Source organism: Artemia franciscana, chromosome 19, assembly GCF_032884065.1.
Source record: "Artemia franciscana chromosome 19, ASM3288406v1, whole genome shotgun sequence".
NCBI classification, from domain to species: Eukaryota; Metazoa; Arthropoda; class Branchiopoda; order Anostraca; family Artemiidae; genus Artemia; species Artemia franciscana.
Genome location: NC_088881.1, coordinates 35,180,184 through 35,204,340, shown reverse-complemented (window position 1 = coordinate 35,204,340; position 24,157 = coordinate 35,180,184). Strand labels below are relative to the sequence as shown.

Genomic DNA, 24,157 nt, shown 5'->3' with positions numbered 1-24,157 from the left:
ATAAAAGTCTCAACTTCTGTCAAATGCCCCATGCCCGCCCCAAGATTTGGCTCAAATGGCGCCTCTGTATATCAAGGCATCCTAGGAGCTACATTTTAAAATCAAAATAGGATGAAAAGGTCTCAAAAACTGAATATTTTTTCCCCAACAGAGCATAAAAGAGACCTTAAGGTGGTCCAGGCAAGTGAGTAGGAGGATTTGGGGGTGGACCTCAAATGCCCAGTCCCTCAAAATACTTGTATTTCTGTTTCCTGAATGTTTTTGGTTCTGGCTTACCAGTTTTACAGGTTTTAACATACTTCCTCAACTCAAAAATACTTTTGTGTTTACGACCCTGTTGGAATTTTTTTCTTCTGGAATTTAATCACGGCTTTTCACCTGTCATCTAGATAGGAAACAAATAAGGAAAAAAATATATTCTGCATAAGACCAAAGCTAAAATTTTGTCCTGAATCTATGGCTGAGATCATTTAAATACATGCATTTTGAAGGAAATGTGTGACCAGGTCCTGAGATCTTCCCTCTCCTGATAGTAGTGGTATCAATTAACACAAATTGGAGGAGGAGTGGCGAACGTTTATTTATCAAAATATAAAAGGGGGTAGTTTTTTTCAAGTTTTTTTCTAATGAAAATGCCACAGAAAATTCATTGAAAACACAAGGTTCGTTTTTAAATCCATGAACTATGGAGGGGATAAAAATCTTTTGGGGAGGAGTAATTTTCCCCTTCAATTGACATTTTTGGCTTTGAGGGGATTGCTCTTTACCCCTTCACCCATATATAATCTTGCCTATGAAGGGGAAAAATTAGGATTCAGAAAAGAGAATTCATCTTGATATATTATTTATTAGTTTCTTGTAATAGTTTTGGGTTTTAGACCATTGTTTGAACCTGTCATTTGTTGATGTAAAAATACCAAAGTGAGTTTTTTTTTACAGAAGAAAGAAAAAATATTCTTAAATCGTAAAAAATAGGCAAATGTTGCGAATATTATATCACATTACGAACCCAACGGATAATTTTGACACCTCCCCCTCTTGCAGTTTGCTGCTTTTCACCCAGTAAATCTTGGTTATGCCTTTTAAGTGTGCAAATTCGGATCCAGGGAAAAAGGAACCTCCTTTCCTTTGATTAAATTAAAGTTATTGTCGGACTAATTTCACATAATTTTATCGTGTCTGGACTTCATTGTTTTAATTTTTGAGTTAATGACGTAACAAAACCCGGAGTCAATTTTTCCTAACTGAGGACAAGAGTCTTAAATTGTAAAAATGGGCGGAGTTTAAGAATTTTACGTCACAATGCAAACGAAGGTGGTAATGTTTTAAGAGAGACCTTCAAACAATTTATTTCAGTTTCACTTGCCCATTTGGTTGGTTAACGTTAAATGATGAAGTATTTTTGAAAGTTCACAGGAATTTGGATTAAATCTCGAGAGAAAATAAAATGTTCGGTTTACAATGGCTTTTGCCACGATTAACCGTTTATCTTTTATTCCTTGAATGCTCAAATGGAGGTAAATATTTTTCCAACTATTAATTTGCTTTTTGTATAATGGTCCCCCCATCCTATAAATAAGTAGTTGAGTAGGTCTTCGAAAGGAAACATAGGCTAATGAGACCAGTAGAGTAGCATCGTTAGATTCCTCATTTTTTTCCAAATAGGTTGTCTTTCTGAGAAGGCACCCCCTCCTACTGAGAAAATGTAGTATTGTTTTGTCGAAAACGACCGACAACTCATACTTAAATTGAAAATTCGTCATTTTTAAGAGCTCAAAAAGTGCTTAAATTTTGATTTGCGATAGAAGCATTATTATATTCGTAAAGAGCATAAAAAGGCATCGAGTGGTATGTTCACTTTATTGGTAAGTCAATAATATGAAGTGTGATATATTTACCGACAATGCACTCCCCCTAATGGTCCCAGATATAACCCTATACAGAACCATTAAACTCAATAATCCTATTAGAAACAAACTTGAGCTATATATTTGCACATTAGGGGGGTACCCTTACCCTCCTAATGTCCAAATATGTAACCCAAATCAATTCCAATGTGTTCTATCACCCACCACTAGTTTTCAACTGAGCGTAAACTAATTGTTTCTTAATACAGACAAATGAAATTGGTTTGTTCTCGAGTTTTACAAAGTGTAAACTTGAGTGTTGGCGGTATAATACATAAATTTTCTTTTACATTTAATACAAGTTCTTTTTAGGCATTTTTAGGTCTAAAAGAAAACACGCAACTCCTTAGAAGAAGGCATGCTAGAACAAAAAGAGCGAAGCTTTTTGATTCTTAATTTTGTGTTCGTTTTTAAGGTTTTGTTTGCGTTTTGATAATTCACCCCAGCCCTCTTCTAAAAAGGGGTGTAAGTTCGGTAATATTCTAGTTAATTGACTTCTTACTATCTCAGAAAGGGTTTAGGTTAGCAAAATGAAACTTTCATAGATGGGTCTACAGGCTAAAGTATGTCATGGAAAGGTATTTTGAAGCAACCACCTCCATTCTTTCTCCCTTTAGAGGGCCCTAACGTTTGATGACCTTTAAAGAAAAAGTGTGTTATAAAAGTGAAACCTTGCAAAATAGATCTACTGCTTAATTGAAGTACAACAAAACTGTTTTCAGCTTCATAATTTTGCTCAGTTCCATTTTATAAGGTTTTAAAAATATGCAAATATATTTCCTAAATTTTGAAAGAAAAACATTTATATGGCTCAAAATTCTGCTCAAATAACAGGAACTGCATTTTCAGAACTAAAAGCAGAAAAAAAAACAACTAGTTACTGAAAATTAAGGTAAAATGTTTTTTTTGTCAAAATTTGAGTAGGTATAGACCTGTCATGTAGGCAAATTTCAGAGCCCTCTAGAGGGAGAAGAAGTGGAGGTGGGTTCTTCAAAATACCTTCCCTGTAGACCCATCTCTGAAAGTTTCATTTTGCTAACCTAAACCCTTTTCAAGATAGCAAGAAGTCAATTAACTAGAATTTTACCGTAAGTTCTATGGGGCAGCTGACCCCAGCTGAAATGTAGCGTCTTTAAAAATCTTCTCAAAACTAACATAGGCCTTCATAATTCAAGCATCCACAGAAACAGATCAAAAACAAGTTTTATCATCTGAAAGTAAGAAGTAACATTAAACTCAAAACGAACAGAAATTATTGCGTATATGAAGGGTCCCCCCTCCCTACTCAATACCTTGCTCTTTACGCTAAAGATTTTAGCAGTTTAAAAAGCTTCCTATATTCTAATTATACGGTCCTTGTGTTTCAGGCGTCGTTCTTTAAAATTGGCACAAACAATCAAATTTAGTATTAAGAGCAAGTCATTGAGTAGGGGAGGGGCAACCACTTCTTGTATGGAATAAATTCTGTTCGTTTTGAGTTTTAATATTGTTCCTTACTTTCATTGAAAAATTGTTTTTTATTTAATTTCTGATAATTTTTCAAAATGAGCCCTCTCCCGATGTTATAGGCCAACTGAGTCGATACAATCACCCCTGAAAAAAAAACAAATAAACACGCATCCGTGATCTTTCTTCTGACAAAAAAAGAAAATGCTAAAATCGACGTTTTTGCCGATAGGAGCAAGAAACCTCCACTGCTGGGGTCTCTGATACGTTGAATTTGATGGTGCGATTTTCATAAAGATTCTATGAATTTTAGGGGGGGGGGTTCAAATCAAATTATCCTGTTTCCATCTGTTACTATCCGTGTTTAAAATCATTTATATAATATTTTTATCCAATATTGGAATCAATCCCTCTGGCAAAACGGAATTCCATTGAATCAAGAATACGGCAGTTTTAACAAAGAATCGGTGTGGGGGAATGGGGGGGATCGATGACTATTACATCGATCAATGCATAAAGTAAGGGATCTAATGGTACTCTACTACTCTTTTGGTTTTATAAAGTTTCCGTCAAAGAGCCGTCAAACTGCACATTTAACCCCTTCCCCCTAATGCCGGACCATTCTTATGTAAGAGTCTAGTTGAGAAAGAGAATCTTCCATCAAAATCACTCAAAATTCGAATGTGTTCTAGCGTTTTTTCCCCTTTAGTCTCATCTATTCATCTCATCATTAATTTTTTAGTTCTACACGGAGTTTAGTTTTTACCAGGATTTAAATGTGATTTTTTCCTTATTTTCTTCTTTTAATATATTTTAAAACTACTATCTATAGTTTGGTTAGTTTCCTCCCCGATACTCCTGGTACTTCTTTTGGCCCAAAGCAACAAGCACTCAAGTAGGATCTATGGCTCGGTCAGACATGTGATCGCCCTTAAGGATTAGTGTAGATCTTGCTTTTTGCCAAGTTTTGGTGAAATTTAATCCCTAGATTTTGATTTAGGCCTTTTGCACACTATATACTCGGCTAACGGGATGTTTTCTAGTGTTTCCGTCATTCCAGAGAAATTGCCTACGGACAGCGTATCCGGCTGACTGACCTTATTTCAAACAGTAGGTTGTACGAAAAATGTGGTTCAATCCCGCTTTCTAGGGCTATAATGAAAGAAAGGTTGAGATGGCTAGGCCACGTTCTGCGGATGACAGATTGTCCTTTTTGGCCAACCGTCTGGGGCTAAACGGAAAGCAGGTCATCCTCGTCTGGGGTGGAAGGATGTCATAAATAAAGATTTAAAGGAAATGAGAACTTCCTGGGAGGGTGTAAAGAGGGATGCCTTGAGTAGATTGGGTTAGAGGAGGAGCGTGCGTAGCTATGTAGGCCTCATATGGCTTGGTGCTGTGGTGAGTTACTATTATTATTATTAGTAGTAGTTTCCGTCATTGAGGGTCCTTATTGCTAGAAGTTATGCTGTAGCTTATTTGGGTAGGTAATCGTGGGCAAAATCCGTTCTTTTTTGTTCTAGAAATGTTCAATCAAAGGGTTGCTCACCTTCCACTCAGAGTGCTGCTTTTTCCTCCATACAAGTTAACCCATATCTCTCTACTCCAAGGCACATTTCCTCTGCACTACGCCTCCTTGCGTTATGCTTGACATAATGCCACGTGACATATGCACGATTTCTTGAAAGTAGGTAACTCCCTATCCGATGACATCCCTGTAGTTTCCTCCTAAAATAAAAATAACAAGAATTGTTGACAAATCAATGGCATTTGCAATGGGTCCTCTTTTGGTATAAAATTATATCAAAAGCGTATTCCAAGTTTTATTTCAAAGAAGGGGGGTTGTACATCTTCAAGAAAATAGTAAAAATAGACATACAATATGATAAATTAAAGTGGAGATGGAAAAATCATTGACGTTTGACGAGACAGGGGGGCTCTGCGTTTGTGCCTGTTGCACTGCTCCCATCAACTGATTGATTTTGACTGTTACTTTGAAGATAGAGTTATAGTGTGATACTCCCTGAAAATCGGGAGCCAAGGGCAGACTTGCCCAAGTTCTTCTAAAAAGAAACTCGAATTTTCTGGCAAAATTGTGTAGTATTATGCAGCTTTGTAACATTGTCCAAGGCCTTCGTTTGCTACCCTTAATCGGTTGTTAAATCGACTGCGATTTTTGACAAAAGGTGAAAAAATATTCAAAAGGAAGATGGCTAAGAGACATTGAGAGGGGTTGTAGACTCTCTCCTGTAGGTGTTCACAGCTTTATTCGTCTGATGCTCATGAAAGCAACCAAGGACGTATTATTACCTGACGCCTGATATAAAATAGTGCAGTCATAAAAGCGAAAATACGCCAGAGGTGCAATTTTTCAGAGAACGTGCCTTGAAGATACGCTAATTTGATGAATTCAATATGCAACCACGAAAAAAAATCGCAAAAATAGAGCAAATATATTACATCCGGCAACACTGGATGTAGTATAATATTAAGAATCTTTAAATTTCATGCTACAGGTCTTTTTCAAGATATATTCTTTTTTCTGTTGTGTAGAAACAATTATAATAATGCTAACTATATGCACAAACCTCGCTGAGGCTCATGGCCTGAACCATCAACACCGTCGGGAAGCTGCCCAAGGGGTTGGGAGGTGCAAGTGATGCGCGGAGTTTTGTTTTTACTAAGATTGAAAATGGAAATATTTCTCATTTTTTTATCTTTGTCCATTTTTGTTGTCTTTTTTTTCAATTAATGATTTGATTGGGTCCGTACGTTTTTTTAGGGACTTGACCAAATCATTGAATGTTGTCATGCCACTTTCATTAAAGAAATGCCATGTCAAATGTCACTCAGATATAGTCAGCCACTAGCCTTTTTTTTCTCATCAATCAGCTATCGGATTTGATTTTGTATTTTCTTGTGGTATTATTCGCTGTAAGCAAAAAAATCAAGACTAATATCGTGGTTCTCATTATTAAAAATCTGAGAATACCACGGATGGTGGAAATGCGCCACGCGTGGTGTAGATTGTATCGTGTATTGTAAAGAGGCGCAGCCTAGGGGAATTGTGCTACGTGGGGTAGTACAAGTGACAACCGATGTACTACATACGGTAGAGAGAGTACAGCCCATTCGAATATTCCCCAAACTCGATTAGAATCGAGAACGAAGTGTTTTGGTTAAAAAAAAGACGAAATCAAAGCCCTCCGATGACCCTTCAACCTTTTTCTAATTCGCTGATGCTAATCAAGTTAATTCTGTCCGTCCTTTTGTTTTACTTACTATAGTTTGATATCCAGATTTGAATCTATTAAGAATTTCTATCGGATTACATTCGAAGTCTTTTCGATTACTGTATTTTATATTTATAAGACTATTATATTAATTTAATCAATAAAAAATTCTCAGCAGTTATGGATTGCACGAGGGGTTGCCAACTTTCAGGAATCATGTACATCAGGGCTTGGTCAAGTGTGGCAAAAGAGTACCAATCGTGGTGAACCTGTCAAGTGTCACAGTGGGGACTGTGGCACGTGTAGTGGAACTGTGGCACGCTTTGTCATCCGAGTATGTACATCAGGTGGTGGAAAGTGGGCGGCCGCTGGGAATCAATTTCATATTTAAAAAAAAATCCCGGGGTGAGCTACTTGTAAAGTTTTTATGGAAAACACATGTGCAGACATGAGCATATACCATGCCTTTACCCAGAGTGAATCCCTCTGATATTGGTACGGGGTCCCACCCAAGGAACGGGTAACTAGGACCCCCACAGAAAAATTGAAAAATAGTGGCTGAAAATCATAGTTCTTTTATTTCTCATTTTGACCTCCCCTGCCCTTTGCAAAAAAAATAGTTGGCTGGTTATTAAAACCTCTGGAAAAAGGCCGCGATGGAAAACATTAAAAAACAGTTAAAGAAATGCATTTTTGTTGAATTTTAACCCCGCTCATCTGCAGAAATGCTGACACCCTCCACCCTTGGTAAGAGTTGGACCTCTGCTTACTTATGATATAACGAATATTACTATTTACAAGGGTATCACAAAAAGGTATTTTCCTGATAGATGTACTTCATATTTGAAGAGAGTGCGACTTCAGTTTTGCTTGTTCATCAAGATTTCTCTTCAATAAGTTTATACAGATCTTGTTTCTAACAAAAGTAAAATGAAAGATTTAAGAAAACAGTGTCCCGATAATACGACCACTGTGGAATACCCAAAATGGGATGCGTACACAGGAATTGTTTTAAGCGGTGGAGGGGGTTAATAATAAAAAGAACTCATGTTAATCTGTCTAGAAAGGGATCAGACATTTTGACAATTCAAGATTTTGGGAGCCTGGGCCCTGAGGCACACCCATGGAGGCCACTCTATCCACCACCGGAAGAAAATATTATAGAAAGCTTAAAATATGTGCTATTCACTAATTTCTGTATAAAGATGTTCCCTGTAATTGACCCTATCCAAGCTAAAAAGAGAGTCCCGTATGGCTGTTTAAAACAAATGTTGCATGAAGAAGGTTTTCCACTTTTTATATCGTGAAAGTTATTATAGCTTTTGGCAGCCTACTTCAGGCTTCGTATCTGCTCTAAGGAAATTAAACAGGAAAATTGGGAAGTGCATAATATTATATACAAAGTGTATATTTGAAATTATGAAGGAAAATGATAATGCGGGTCTATGTCTTGGGAGTATTTTTTTCGTATTTTAGAACTCGATCAAAGTGTTTTGGGACATAATTTACGGAAAATAGAGGGAGGGGGTGTATTTTTCAAAGTCTAATGAGTGTACTTTTGTTTGCTTTTTCATTAAAATGCCAAAGAAGGAAATTTTTCAAATGAAAATATTAACAAAGGTATTTTTTCAAAGTCTACGGAGGACAAATTCCCCCAATCGACCCCGCTGTCCCGGCCCTCCTTGTCTTTGATGGGTGACAAGTAAATTGATTGATAATAATACTATTTATGTGACGGTGTATATTTGGGCAGTAACCAGATTGACGAAGTTAAGTGAAATGTTTACGTGTGAGGGTCATATAAGTTTGGGGGGTTGGTGTGTCATTTTATTAGATTTAAATTCAATTGAATTTTCCAATTGACAAAACGAATAAGTGAATTTTTAGTCCTGAATTTTTCTAGAGAAGGTATTTTCAGCCCCCCCCTCCCTCGGCAGGATGTGAATATCGAATTTAAAACACCACTTCCCCCTTAAGAAAGAGGAACGCGCTGTAAAGCATGACAATTTCATTTTGAAAATCCATTGTCACAGTTTAATATGTCGGTAGTCATAGAAATTATTGAAGGGGTATGGGACTTCATTTAACCTACGCAAATGGTAAAATATGCAAATTTTATGCATATTTTATACGAGATCAGTCTGTATCTGTGCGAAAATTGTTCAAGCACTGTTGTAAATAATCCTCTGCATCTGGTAATAACTTAAAATTAAATACAAACATAAAATCGTAACTTTTTTAGCATGATTAAACTGACCATATTTTTATTTTCAGAAAAAATTCAGGGTCGCATGGAGAAGCAGCGCTATGATGGCTGGTATAATAATTTGGCACATCCCAACTGGGGTACTGTGGGTAAGTATCTAATTCTTTTCTTAGTAGTCAAGGTACCTCTTTATAATGGAAAGCAATAAAAAATAGGTCTAAAACAGTTTTGTGTATTGCCGATGGAAGTTGCTAATTGATAAGGAGCTGTTTAGTGATTTCTCGGACGTCATTAATCGATAAAACAGGACCAATAACTGTATATAGCATAACAAACTAAAAACCGTAAAAAATACATGTGATAGGGCTTGTTTTTGATTTTATACCTCCAGAATCTTTAATAGGGAGTTAGGGTCGTTTGAAACGTTAGAAAATCCCCCTATCTCGTCTATTACAAGCTTTAGTTTGTGCAGACAAGCTATTTTGGATTAATTGGGCGGTCTTCTCCTAACTTGTATAGCTTGGATGAGAAATCCGAATAAACGAGAGAAAATTAAAAGCCAATAGCTACTTTCCCAGAAACCATTCAACTTCTCTGGTTTTGTGCCAGAGATGGAGACATTCATTTCGAGGGTGATACCTAGCACGGGGATACCATAGAGAATTTATGGTAGGCACGTCACTTGCCTGGGTAGGGAATTTAAAGTGCCGAAACCCTAGAGGCAAGTCTGTATTCTCCTAGCTTTTGAATTATTTGTCTTGTCTATTGTTTTTAATATTCGGTATATGACGACTTATACGTACGACACGACTGTCTGTCCATGGAGTATTCTTTGCGGTTGATTGTGTCTGGCTATGCTGTTTGACTTATGTAATTGATTGATGGGTAAGGCTAAGGCCTCGTTCAAGTACTGATCTATTTAAATTATTAAAGTAGGAAAACAGTCTTCCTTTCTCCTTCCGTCTTTCTTTTTTTTTTTAACGGCATGGATTTGCTTTCTTTGTTTGTGTTGTTGCACTGGTGATTTCTTTTTTTCAATTTAATAAACCTTACGTCATTAGAGAGCGTGAATTTCGTTTTTTGATTGAACGGAGCTGAATTTTCTTTCTTTTAAGTTAAGGAAAAGGTAGTCCCTAAAAATATTCTACCATACCTGCTCGGACAAAAATTAAAAGACTTCCCATTGAATAATTGGACAACTTTTGAAGTTTCCTGTTGTGCTAATGCCTTGGATGAAATCTTTACAGACACAGGATATTTATTATAGGTTTATTTACCAATGGTAAATATAAAATTTACCTATTTATAAATATATAAAATACGCATTTGATTACGCAGCGTTTCGCTTAACTATTAGTAAGAGATTACAGGTTTCCTTTGATATAAATTAGCCTTTCGTTCGCTTTTCGAGCTGTTGACACGTCTGAAATCCCCTGTCAATTTATATCAAAATTGCTTTGGAAGCTCTCTGTGGCTTGCATGTACTCCAGGTCCGACCCCCCCCCCCCCCAAAAAAAAAATAAATCTTACGAATTTTTATTTTCCCATAATTTTCTAATACGTCTCACAGAATAAGGGATTTCAAGGATTCGGTCCCCTCCGATACGAATTCCTGCGTGCGTGCCTGTCCTGTGGCGCTGAGAAAATTTGCTAATGGACACTGTCTTTGAGACTGCCAGCCGACGCTGCGACTCGGAAACTGACATTTTGGTATCAAACGTCCTTGAGTCACGGTTGAATTTTCTGACTTGTAATATTTTTAGGAACTTTTAGAAAAGATAAATTGTCAGATGAAGCGCCAAAATTCCTAAATGCATTTTGGCTAATTAGATTCTGGATTAAAATATATAGCTATTTCTTAAGTGTAGTCACGTTTGTATTTTCTCAATTCTATAGATCTACTCCTTCTTCCATTTAAAAGACATAAAACCGATGAAAAGAAAACAGGATGTCTCTCAATAGTCTTTCAACGACTATGATATCGATAAGTTTGAATATATAAAATTGTAACTTTCAAAAGGCCCAAGTGTCAGTTTATTAAACGTTCCGTTAACATGGGCCATGGTGTTCTCTTTACTACCAATGATAGATTTTTTTGTCAATTTGAGTTATTATTATATTGTACTTACATTTCATAATGACACTTTTAAAGAATGTTTCCCCGAAGAATATCTCATAATATGTAAAAGTCTATGTCAGAATCTAGTATGAGCTGGAATAGGAGTCATTATAAGTCATGCTTAAAACAAACCGAAACTAAAGGAATAATCAAGTCAAACTCAAAATGAGTGGAAACAACTGCAAATAATTGTTTAATAATAATTTAAAATAAAAAATTCAAATAGTGCAAATTGATTTTGTAAAGTCTTTACGACCTTTTTACGAAGCCACGGGGTTTCATGCACACCTGATTGAGAAATCTTGCAATAGTCGCTTCTTTGCCACACAGAGTTTACTTATAAAAAGTGTTGCGACCTGAAAATGTTTTTTTTCTTTTTACTGGCTTAGAATTTCAAATTATAAAAAAAACTAACAAAGTTTTGCTTTCTTTGGAAGCTCAAAATTTGACATAGCAGCATCAGGCAAGTACAGAAACATGTAAAAAAGACAGGGTTATTTTTCCTTCTCTTTGTGAAATGTGATGATTGAATTACATGATTCACAATTAAAAACAAACGAGACGCTTGACTTCGCAAAAATAAGCCAATGGAATTAATGCATATTTATAAAAAAAATTAAAAATAAGAAAGTGAATATCTCTTTCTATTTTCATTACTAAATCATTGTCAACGCAATAGTGTTGACTTAGTTAAGTGTGATATGTATTTCATGGATTGTTTCCTCGGGCTCATCATACGTCTATAGAGAGAATGATCGTAGACAGTAGGAAGAGGGCCAGGGGCGGATCTAGAAAAACATCTTGGGGGCGGGGGTACTGGACCAAGGGCACCAATGTGACTCTAGGGGGCATCAAATTAAAAAGTTTATTTAACAAAGACTAAAAAAAGAAAAAGAACGGAATAAGTTTGCCAGAAGTTTTTTAGGAGGAGGGTCGCCCCTCCAACCCCATGTATCTGTTCCTGACCTAAATCGCTTTTAATTCTTTCATTCATCCTAATTTCAGCCAAATTAGCTATATGACTAAAATAAATAGATTGATATATTTTATTCACACTAAAGCCCTATTGTGCCATTCGCTATTTAATTACTCACAAAACTAAAATTAAGGATTTTGAGAGCGGAGAGGGTTTATTATTAGTCAAAATTCGCCTTTCGATTTCCGGGTATTTTAGGATATTTTCCCAAAATATCGAGAAATATCCTTCGATCCTCTTGCACATTTAGCCATCAATCTTCGTCTCTTATCCATTCTATGCTTGTGTTCAGATTTTTATTTTTATGCATTTTGAACTTTTAGCTACAAGGCTACTTATTAATACATCATTGTGAATAGACAAATAGCTATAACTGTGTTACCACGTTTATGAAGCGTGTTGAAGATACCCCTTTTATCTTCAACAGGTGTTTCCATTCTCGTGAAATAAGGGAAAATTCCATGCTCGTAGAAAAATCTTTGTAGCAATCAAAGATTTTTATGCCAATTTTGTAGATATATACTGAACCGACTGAAGATAAATAATTTTTGTAAGTTTTAAGTTTCAACTTTGCTCTTTACATTCAGAGGCTTTACTTTTTGTTGTTAATTGGGCAAATCACCTATGAATAATTGATCTAATTTACAAGTTTACTTAAAAAAGAGTAAAAGAAGAAAGAACGGAATGCAAATGAGGGCACCAGAAAAATCTTGGGGTGCCTAAGCCCCCCCCCCCCTGAAGAGGATTCAATAGATCAAACATTCTGAGATCTAGTTATTGGAGACACAGACTGCTATCAAGGAGAATTTTTTTTTTAGAGGAAAAGTTTGGTTAAAAAAACAAATCTAAAATATAAAGTAAAATGTTTCAATTATTTTTATGAGTGAGAAAAATAAAATAATGTATTTTAAAACTAAAGTTTAACCAATAGAGCCTGCGAAGTTCGTCGTAATAGAATTCAGTCCTAGTTTTACAAATTAATGACACATAGTGCTTTTTGAATTACCATAGGCGAAATGTTCTTCTTTCTTATATGATAAATCCAGTGTAATTGAAAAATTAGTTGTTTTTTTCCTGATATTTAGTAGCTTTTTTTTTCGTTGACGACTAATATTGGCCATATATATGACATATGAACAATCTTCAGAGCTTGTGTGGAAATCAAAAGAAAAAGTTCAAAAAAAATTGAATGGAAGTTGTCTTCATTTCTTAGATGTTAGTTTATCGCTCAATAAAGTTTTTTTTTTCCTTCTTCATTTGGCTAACTTCATATTTAGTGTATAACTAAATTTCTCATGTTAGGCTATTTGCAAAATTTTGAATATTATTGACATATAAACTTTATCTAAAACCCAATATGCTTATCCGAAAGTAGATCATGTTTCAAGGGAGAGGTCAATTTGATTTCACATTAATTCAGTCAATCAGCTCATATAAATTCTCTAATTTGACTTCAGAATTTATTATGTGTGGGGACTCCCCACGAATCAGTTGTAATTATCCCCTCTTTTGTAATTTTTGTTTGGGTGGGTGGGGGCTGTAAATACGCAAGGGCTCTCTCCAAAATCTCGTTTTTTGCGATTCGTTTTTTTTTGAATATTCTAAATGAATTTAATGTAACTTTTATGGTCTATGCTTGTTCTCACGGTTCACAAATTATTCTACAAACATTACATGTTTCTAGCTATTATAGTTTAGCTACAAAAATTTAGTTAACAGATTGGGCATAATATAGTTTATATTATATAATACAGATATATATTGCGGTTGATAGTATCTCCATGTAGGCTAGGACCTGTAAGGATGCGGTCAATATTATGTTAGGTGAAGGTCTAATTTAGTTGGGAGGGGAGAGGTTTAACTATTCAAAAGGTCATAATATAGCCACTACATCATTGAAAAGTTCATATACTGTTTTTCGTTGTTTTTGGGAGTACTCTGGAACCCTCAAGTCCTCTCCCTGCTGGACACGCATACATGTACACACCGGGATATGGGACACGTTATTATAAGATGTCAAATTTTGATTTAAAAAAAGAATATTTAATATGCCAGAATATTAAAAAAAAATTCTGCTCTAATTAATCGAAAAAACAAAATTCACACCTTCAGATGAGAAACTACTACTGATAACAACTAACCGCAGCACCAAACTGCCTGAGGTCAACATAGATACGCACGCTTCTCCTCCGTCCCAATCTATTCAAAGCCTTCTCTTTACAACCTCCCAGGAAGTTTTCAGTTCCTTTAAGTCTTTGTTTATGACATCGTCCCACCCCAACCGCGGACAGCCTGATTTTCGTTTAGCCCTGGACGGTTGGCCGATAAGGATGATGACATAAGTTCTATTAAGAATGAATATCTCTATATCCAGCACTAAACACGAGAAGCTAAATGTTTTCTAAGATATCTGGGAATGTAGGTGTCTACTATTATTTCTTGATTTTTTTGTCATTTATCCGGGTCGCTTCCATGCTCTAAAAGTTATGGCAAAGGCCACCAGTAAATTATAAATAGTTTAGCCTCCCAGACTATGACAGTTCATAATGGACGAGATAGTTTAATCCTTTAAAGTAACGTATCCTACTAAGCAGAGGGGTTTTCAGGGATAACCTCCCTCAAAAGACCATGCCAAAATGTCCGACAAAACTGTTCTTCAATCAATCGCAGAATCAAAACTCATCGCAGAATGTCTCCTCTTGTCCTTCTCAATTCCAAATTTTTGAAAGTTAATTTTAAACATTTAGAAAGCGAGTAACCCTGTGGCTAGGGAACGTTTCTACGATGCATTTGAAAGAACGTACGTGTTAGATAGGGGCCTATTTAAGACGCCTCTGTACCCAACCCCGTTGCAAAATAAATTCCAGCATACGTGCCTGTTTTTACGTTATCCTTTTCCATGAATCTGTGTTTAGATTTTTCGAGGTTGATTTCACTGTGCAAATAAATTTGAAATTTGGCTCATTTAACAAGATGTAGTTTAACGAATTATTAAGAAATCGTGTCCTTCATGAGCTTTGAAAGATGCTACTTATAAGGAAGAATGTAGGAAATAGGATTTCCCACGTCCATTGTGTAATAATATTAATGGTATATATTTTCTCATAAGGGACTTTAAGGAGTATTGATGTAGCATGCATTGCATTTTGACCCCCCCCCCCCCCACAAAAAAATACTATTGAGGCCTCTCGACTTTTCTCTATATATATATATATATATATATATATATATATGAATATATAAATATATATATTAAGTTCTATTAAGAATGAATATCTCTATATCCAGCACTAAACACGAGAAGCTAAATGTTTTCTAAGATATCTGGGAATGTATGTGTCTACTATTATTTCTTGATTTTTTTTTGTCATTTATCCGGGTCGCTTCCATGCTCTAAAAGTTATGGCAAAGGCCACCCATAAATTATACTCCGTATATGAAATGGGCTGTTCCCTCCTCAACGCCCCGTTCTTTACGCTAAAGTTTGACTCTTTCTCTCAACTCTATCTTTTTGAGACAATAAAAAACTTTAGCGTAAAGAGCGTGGCGTTGAGGAGGAATCATAATCAAAATTATGATTAAATCATAATTTTGATGATTTAATCATCAAAATATTGATGTAGCATGCATTGAATTTTCGGACCCTCTCCCTCTCCTCTAAAAAGATACTGTTCAGGCCTCTAGATTTTTTTCTTATAAGAAAAAAAAAGATTGAGATTATTTTGGTTTCAAAAGTCAGTTTCCATATAAATATTCGAATCTTGGAAAAAAAAATCTGAGACGAACCTGCCATAGATTTGCGTCAAAAATTCTAATATGCTTTTGCTGTAAAATCCTGACTTAACGGAGAGAGGGATTTTTTGTCATATGGATTGAAAATCTGCTTAGGTTCGGTTCGGAATTGAGTTGAAGCCTATAGACATCCTTGATTTTACATGTATTTTAATCCACCGTTTTATTTAAAATTCAACGTCTTATCTAACTCTTTCTATGTGCTATTTTCTTTTAGCTGTTTGTTTGTCTAAATAAATGCATGTCAAGGCCATTTATAAGAGAAAGGCTCTGTTTTCTTGTCATTAAAAATCGGGCGTCAGGAATCGATACAACCAGATTTGTTTCCATAAATTTAAGTCTCGACAGAGGTCCAAAGTCTAATCTGAAATCATGGTGGCTACGGGAGGAGGGGTATTGGAAATAGGGCACGGAAGGAGGCTGGCTGCCATCCAATCACTTTTTACCTCGAAATGGCAACTGGAAGTCTCAATTTGCAGTCAAATGAGCCCTCGCCCAAGCATCTAGGACCACTCCTTCTGTATGAAGTGGCGAAAGGGAAAAAGATACCATATAAGAGATACATAGCCAGGGCCGTATCCAGGATTCTTTCCCGAGGGTGTTTTCCAAAAGGTATTTTTTTGGGGGAGGAGGTACATAAAATACCTAAAAAAACGCATACAAAATTCGTTTATATCGATTTTTGTTATTTTTTTACGAGTCAGACAAACATTTTGGGGGAGGGGTTCAAACCTCTCACCCCTCCCCCCTGGATACGGACTTGCACCTAGATCTTTACTGTGGATAACGCTAGGCCGTTGTCATCTGGTAAAGTAAAAGAAGGAAAGAATGTGTATCTATGGAAAGCATGCCCCATAGTAAATTAGCTTACAGCATAAACCTTATACCATATGTTAAACCGAAACATCCAATGTCATTTGAGGCTGCACGGGTGCCCACGGGCATTTACGCAGTTCGAAGGTTTCTAGATTGTCCTCTGACCCATTCCATTTCTGTCCCAATGAGCCCTTTCTCAATTTTTTTACGACCAACCGTTGTATATTATAATGCGGGAAAAATATATGGGAGACACTTTACTCTTCACGAAGTCAACGTTGCTGCGTTGACTGTGACATACCAAACGGCAAACACATACGAACTATCCTTTTTGTTGTACAATTATGAATAATTGAATAATGCCAAAAAAGTAAATTATATGGAGTAACAAATAAATATAGAAGTAAAAATATCAAGATTTTGGGATAAGAACACGGGCCCGAAAACCCCACCCACAGCTCGCGTACGTACCTGCATGACGAATCAAGCTTCAATTTTGGATTCCCATTTTTTTGTTTATTGTTGCTGTTTAGCTTTCTTCTTTGTATTTGTTATATGCCAATATTATAGTTTACCACACACATGAGCTTTTTCCTATAGTAAGATGGATGATGAACTGAATAAAGTGCTCATTTTGCTGAGCCACTTACTGAGGATTTTTTTTCGGGGGTGGGGGTCTAAACATCCGCAGAAAAGACAAATTCATCACGAAGTGGCCCGGAAAAACAAAGAAATGATTTTCTTTGAGAGCACACGGGTCTTTACAAGTAAAACAAATGATATGTTCATGGAAGTTATATTTGAGCGTAGGGTACATCAACTTGTGCAAGATATCATACCGAGACGAAATTACTAACATTGAAAAAATGGAAACTTAAAAAAAAACACATACTAAAATGAAGGTTGCCTTAAAAAAACATAAGTAATCGAAAATAAATGTGATGTTGTTTTTCCTCAAATCTCCCAAAAATTGAGAGTATCAATTGATTGGTTATGGAGATCAAACGCCATTTCTGAAAAAGGTATCTACTCTGTATTTGGGATGGAAGAGGAGCGTGCGAATCTGTGTAGGCCTCAGGCCGCTTGGTGCTGCACTAATTTGTTAGTACTACCAGTTCTTAGTTTATTTCGATTGATGAAAGTCATACTCTGAGCGTAAGGATTTTTAAGGATTTACTTATAATTTTTAGCTATCGGTCCCGTAATAATCTCTGAAGAGTCTTGCATCAAAACAGCAATGCATATTAATATTAATGAAATGGGGGGGAGGGTGGCTTCCCTGGAGTATGCATTTGATGTGGTTTTACTTTTGATATCTATACCTTGATATTAGCTGCACGTTTGTAATCAGCTATCTCAGACATATAAAATTAGCGAATATGGACTGTTAAAAATATGGGCCATTAAATATGGGCTGTTTGGGTAACTTGGGCCCTTAACACCTGGGGTATTTTCGTCGTCTACCTGCAAAGGTACATTTATTAAACCTTTCAATCGTTCTGATTGAAATATTGAAATTTTGCTATCCTGAAATTTTGATCCGGTGCCCTATAAGGGTGTGGCGGTGCCTAGGACCACATAAGACGGCTTAGGGGTGCTAGTTTGCCTTCTTATCCGTCCCATTCCTCTACCAGGGGCCCCTCTCCCAGGTTTTTACGACAATTTTTTATATGATGAGGCGGGAAATACATGTGAGAGACACTGTTGATGGACTGTAAAAATAGGTGAAACGAAGATGCTGCTCGGTACGGTCAGCCTCTTACATTTTTTTTTGCATTTTTTTGGAGTTGAATTTTTTTGGAGTTTGAATTTTTGGAGTTTTGCATTTTTTTGGAGTTGAAGGGACTAAAAGAGTGTAAAAAAAATGTTTCGATAATTTTGGGAATATTTATAAAAACTTATATGTTTCGGGGAGAGCATCACCGAACCAAAGGTCCCCGCTTCACATGCAGAACAAATCTCTAAAAAAAACAACTAAAAAAGTTTTACTACTGTCTTCACACAGTATTCTATATTCGTGAATATAACATGTCTGTTTCTGATTTTTCAAACTTGCCTCTCCCCCTCCGAAGTGAGTTGTTGTGTACTTTAGAGAGCATCCGGAGGTAGGAGGGTTTGCCTAAGAGCAAATTGCAAAATTTAGGGGATTTTTTTTAGCATTTTGTTTAAAAATAACGATTTGGGTGTTTTTTGAACAAAATAAGAAAAAACAAACAACAAAGTTACCCTCCCTAGAATTTTAAAAATGTATTTCGGCCCCTTCTATGTTTTTTGAATTGACGCTGTTATAAGCAGCCCCTCTCACTGGCACTTTTTATTCTAATTGTCGAATAAGAGCTTTTTTTATTATTCCCCCCCCCCCAAAAAAAAAAAATCTGTTTATGTGCCTGGTGTATTCCCTGTTACTTCTGTTGTCTCATTCGTTATATCAAGCAATAGTTCTTTGCGAAAATCGTAGATTTCTTTTCTATAGGTCGTTTGACGTTTATATTAATCAAGGTATTTTTGTTATTAGACCTTCCTCTTTGTTTATTTACATAAACCAGTTTTTCTTGTTTAAATGTTTAATCAGAAGTCGGAAGTTGCAAATACCTGCTTTACAGTCATTTTGCAATTAGGTGTTGTCAAATCAACATTTGGCCTTTTCATTAATTACATAAGCCTATACATATCAATCAAAGCTCGTAAATTATAAATTTAAAAGAAATTTGTTATATAGAAGATTCGTTTCCAAGAAGACTCGAGTCGGGGTCTGTTTCTTTACAACAACATTGAATTCTAAATGTGCTACGTGTACTCAAAAATTCCAAGCTGCATGACAGGCTCCTCCCATGTCGCACCTCTTCATGCCACGCAAGGTAAATTTCACATCATCCGTGGGACACTGCTGCCCAGGGCTGTATCTGGGATTTTTTCGGGGGGGGGGGGGGGTGAACAAAATTTAAAAACGCATGACAAATTTGTTTATACTCATTTGAGTTATGTTTTACAAGTCGGACAACATTTCGGGGGGGGGGGGTCAAACCCCCCTCTGGATACGGTCTTGCTGCTATCACACTTGGCACCGGTTACCTTGTATTCACCATTTTTGAAAGAAAACAGCTTATCGCAAAAATACCCTTGTCAGTATTCTGAGAGTCAGCCAAGTGCTTTGACTCTAGACCTTAAAAAACTGCAAGGTCTAGATTAGCGGCTCGTCAGAAGGAGACATTGATGTTGTCCCCCCAATAATTTGGAGAAACAATTATTATATAGCCCATGCCCCTTGACTCTCTGGATGTAAACCCCTCTTGCCACCCAATAAAAATACTGGAGCTACGGCCCTGGAGAGAGACATGCTATAACAAAAAGAGAGGCTTTCTTAGATTGCTAATTTATTTTTTTCTGGTTTTGTTTGTGAGTTTGACAATTCATCCCTAGCCCTCCCCCTTCTCTAATGCTCCCATATATCCCTAGACTATGTAAAAATATAGCATCATAATTGATGAAAGCTGATTCAACAACAGGTAAAAATGGGGAAAACAAGAAATATATTTCGTTGATACTTGCTACGTATGATAAAGTAAGAATTCCATTTTAGTTTTTTTTTTGTATAACGTAGGTTTTACATAAAGACCACCAGGGGCGTAGTTTACTATTATGCAGCGAGCAACTGCCCCTCCCAAACCTCGATTTGCCATTTGCCACACTACCCCCCTTGAGCCCAGTTTGCCCCTCCCCTTGCTGAAATTTAGTTTCTTCAAAGATCTTGTCAAAACTAAGATAAGCCTGGTTAATTCAAGCACCAAGTCATTTTTTGTTAGTATATATTTACCACTATAGTACTATGAAGTACCTTCATAGTACTTTTTTAGTATTAAATAGTACCTTTATGATACCAATTGGCTTATTTTTCAGTTTTTACTGTCATTTTCACTTGATTCGGGAGAATGGGGTCCAAATTCCCCCTCCCAGTATTTTGACGAGATTACGCCACTGAAAACCCCTGGAGAGAGCCCATGGATGAATGTTCAAAAACGCGAACAAAACTATGAAAATGAGCAAAATACATTTTTCTGTTTCTCTCTAGCACGCCTCCTTCTGAAGAGTCGCTACTCTATACCTTTACCCTGGAAGTTCATTTTAGGAAAAAAAATGATAAGAGGATAATTTTTATGCTTTAACGTTAGATTAACTTGCTCAAAACTTCATACAAAAGACCCAATCAGATTCTGCGCTCTTTTTACAGGCTCACAGTCTTATATAGCCCCAACAAAAAATAAATAAATAATAAAACAGCGAGAAAAAGGCGGGTTTAAAGGTGAAAATCTATTAATCAGAATGCCTCATTTGTCTTTAAAAGGTTACGGATTCAAAATTCAAGTTGCCCTATTTAACCCTAGGACCCTGAACTCATGTGTTTTCTCGTTACTCTTGATCTTGTAGATTTGTAACCTTGATCATGCGCTCTGGATTATGCATATTGCTCCTCCCTTCCTAGAGGCATTTAGTCAGTCCATAAACGCGGCAACCAAAATATCTCAATTGAACTCAAACTCGCGTGTCTTGTTTCCGTCAGAGCATGCGCCTGACTCTGCGTGAATAATTGAAAAAAGTGTCCGGGTTCAGTGCTCTGGAATATTAAGGTTTCTTTTAGTCTCAATGTTCTGCTGCATTTTGACGTCACTAGTTTTTACTGTAGTGTTTCCATCTGAAATCTGTAATGAAATGATTTTCAATATAAACAATATGTTTAGTTATTATTTTTGGTTGGGATACTAATTAATTGTTAATTTAATAAACAAGTCACACAAAACAAGAAGAATCCACACATCCACAAAAAAACGAGTTTTTTTTTAAGTAAAGAACTCCATTAAGCCAAAGATGAGCAGAAATACAGTCAAATAATCTTCCAAGCATAAAACTACCACAATCACTATCAATAAATAAATGAAGCTCAAAACGAACAGAAATCACAACAAATAGCCGAGTCAAACTCAAAACGAGCAAAATTAACGTGAGTCGGGCTGATAACTCCCACCCCTTCTAAGGACCAGAACATAATTTGCTCTTTACTGAAAAAAAGAAAATAAATGACCGTAGATTGTCAGTTTAATTTATATATACTGATATCTGCTCCTTAAAGTTTTAATAATGTTTTATTTATTAAAGTAAGAAAAGTGAAAACAGTTAAAAAGTATTTAGTTTTCAGTAAAGCGCAAATTATGTTCTGGTCTTGAGAAGGTATGGGGGTTATCAGCCCTACTCATGTTAATTTTTGATCGTTTTGAATTCGACTCGGCTATCTATTATAATTTCTGTCCGTTTTCTTTTGGTATCAAAATTTCATTTTTTAGAGTTTCGGTTACTGTTGAATCGGGTCGCTCCTTGGTTCGTTACCACGAAGTGTTTGAAAACTTTAGCGCAGCTTTACTGTATTTGCTAAATATTGGTCAGGTTCAAAGGAACTAAACCGATCAATACTCCATGTTTTGCGGAACTTAACTGGATAATTCTCCCTATTTTCTTCATTATAAGCAATTAATAGTTAGAATGGGTGACATTGGTCAAGATAATAAATACACCATTGGAATCTCCATGGTTAAAAACTCTGCCCAGGAGAATTATAGCCCCCCACCTGTAACAACAAGAAAAATCGGCTTCTTCCCACCATGGGTGATCGTACTGAATCAGCAATCTTAGAATATTGGAAGAGGGCTCACTTAGACGAAAATTCCAATATCTAGTCCCTTTTTCAAGTAACAAAAGAGATCGTGCCACAGCAAAGTAGTGTTTCCTACCATTTTATGTCACTGAACATCAATTTTTATCCAAAGAGAGTCAAAATACTTGAGAACGCAACTTCTATGATAGTAAATAGATTTTTTAGGGTCCAAAACTCACAAGAAGAGGGTTTGAACCCCCAATTTTTTCCCACCATGGCTGATCGTACTGAATCAGCAATCTTAAAATATTGGAAGAGGGCTCACTTGGACGAAAATTGCAATATCTAGTTCCCTTTTTAAGTAACACAAGAGATCGCGCCACGGCTAAGTGGTGTTTTGTACCATTTTATGCCACAGAACATGAATTCTTATCCAGAAAGGGTCAAAATACTTGAGAACGGAACTTCTATGATAATAAATCGATTTTAAGGGTCTAAAATTCACAAGAAGCGGTTTTGAGCCCCCACTTTGGAAAAAAAAACGGCTCTTAAGTCTGACGCGAATGCTGCAATGGGTTTTATTTTTATTCATAAATCTTCAGGGGATAATGACACGAATGCTGCAGTGATCACCAAAGTTTTGATAAAAGTTTCCGCCTTTTTGTGCCACACTGCATCAGTTTTTGCCCCAAAAGTTTCAAAATGTTGGGGAATGCAAATTCAAGGATAGCCAATGTATTTGCAATGGTCTCAAAACCTCAACTGGTGATTTCGAGTCCTCTAACTTAAACTAGTGCTATTGGCTTGTCTGCATGCATTTAATTATTTATTTCTGCCAGGGGTAGCAGGTTACCGCAATACTGTAGAGAGATGTTTAATGGCTTATTTAAAAGTTACTACCTGCATTTAAGTGTCCTTTATTTGTCTTAATATCTCCATCGCAGAATGTCATGTGGTACGAAAATTCCACTTTTTAAGCAATTTCTTGGAGTGAAGAGGTTGAGAAGCTTTAAAGCATTTTGAAGCTGTTGATATGTTTATAAGATAAACATATCATATTTTACCTATTTACCTTTGGTTCGCTCTAATGACGTTCCCAATCCCTTTATTTCTTTTATTACGATTTCTCCCGTCCCATCCAATGATGTTCTGTTTTCCTGATATTCAACATGACATTCTACTTTCCTGATGTTCAACATGACGTTCTGCTCTCCTAATATTCAACATGACGTTCTGCTTTCTTGATATTCAACATGAAGTTCTGCTTTTCTGATATTCAACATGATGTTCTGCTTTCCTGATAATCAACATGACGTTCTGCTTTCCTGATATTCCACATGACGCTCTACCTACCTGATATTCAACATGACGTTCTGCTTTCCTGATATTCAACATGGCGTTCTGCTTTTGACATTCTGCCAGGACACTCGGTCCCGGCTACAATTGCATGAATTTTAGCAGTCCATAATATTTTCATCTGTGAATGTAAACTAATTGTGGTGGCCATTTTTTATATATCCCGAAACAATTGGGTACAATCACATTTTTAGTAGAGATTATTGTTTGAAATTAAGTTGTTCTAGAGCTTAACTTTGGAAAACATAGAGAATATACCGTACTCAGCGTTTCGTAGTACCATTGCAGTAGAGTCCGAATTGATCGCGTAAATAACAATCGATTCTAGCATCTTATCTCATATCATATCAGCTTCAAAAAGCTTCAAAACTTCAATGCTTTGTAAAGTCTGCTAGCATTTAACATAAGTCTTGGTCAACTATTGCTTCAATCTTTTTTTGCCTTCAAACTTTTATGGTGCCTCAAAACGCTCCTAGTTCTTCGCATTGTTTTTGAAGTGTCAAACCTGTCTTTGCATGCCTTATGCTACAGCGCATTGCCACCATAAGTCTCAAACAAAATGGGAAGTTTTCTTTGAATAGAATTGCATTAGACAATTCCCCCCAAATACGCCTAATTTGGCACAAAATTAGACATTTTCAGTTGTAGAAATAGCAGCAACTTGT

At 36.2% G+C, this 24,157-nt stretch overlaps 1 protein-coding gene across 2 annotated transcripts in view; it reads left to right on the top strand.

Moving 5' to 3' along the window:
* Window positions 1-1,354: 1,354 nt before the first annotated feature.
* Window positions 1,355-24,157, top strand: part of LOC136039608 (dual oxidase-like) — a 180,335-nt gene continuing 157,532 nt past the window's right edge. Inside the window, exons 1-2 of one of the 2 annotated variants that reach the window (XM_065723497.1) lie at window positions 1,355-1,517; window positions 8,858-8,938. In XM_065723497.1, coding sequence (XP_065579569.1) covers window positions 1,448-1,517; window positions 8,858-8,938 — 151 coding nt within the window. In that variant the 5' untranslated portion in view covers window positions 1,355-1,447. The remainder of the gene's footprint in view (window positions 1,518-8,857; window positions 8,939-24,157) is intronic. The other variant, XM_065723498.1, reaches the window with a different exon arrangement.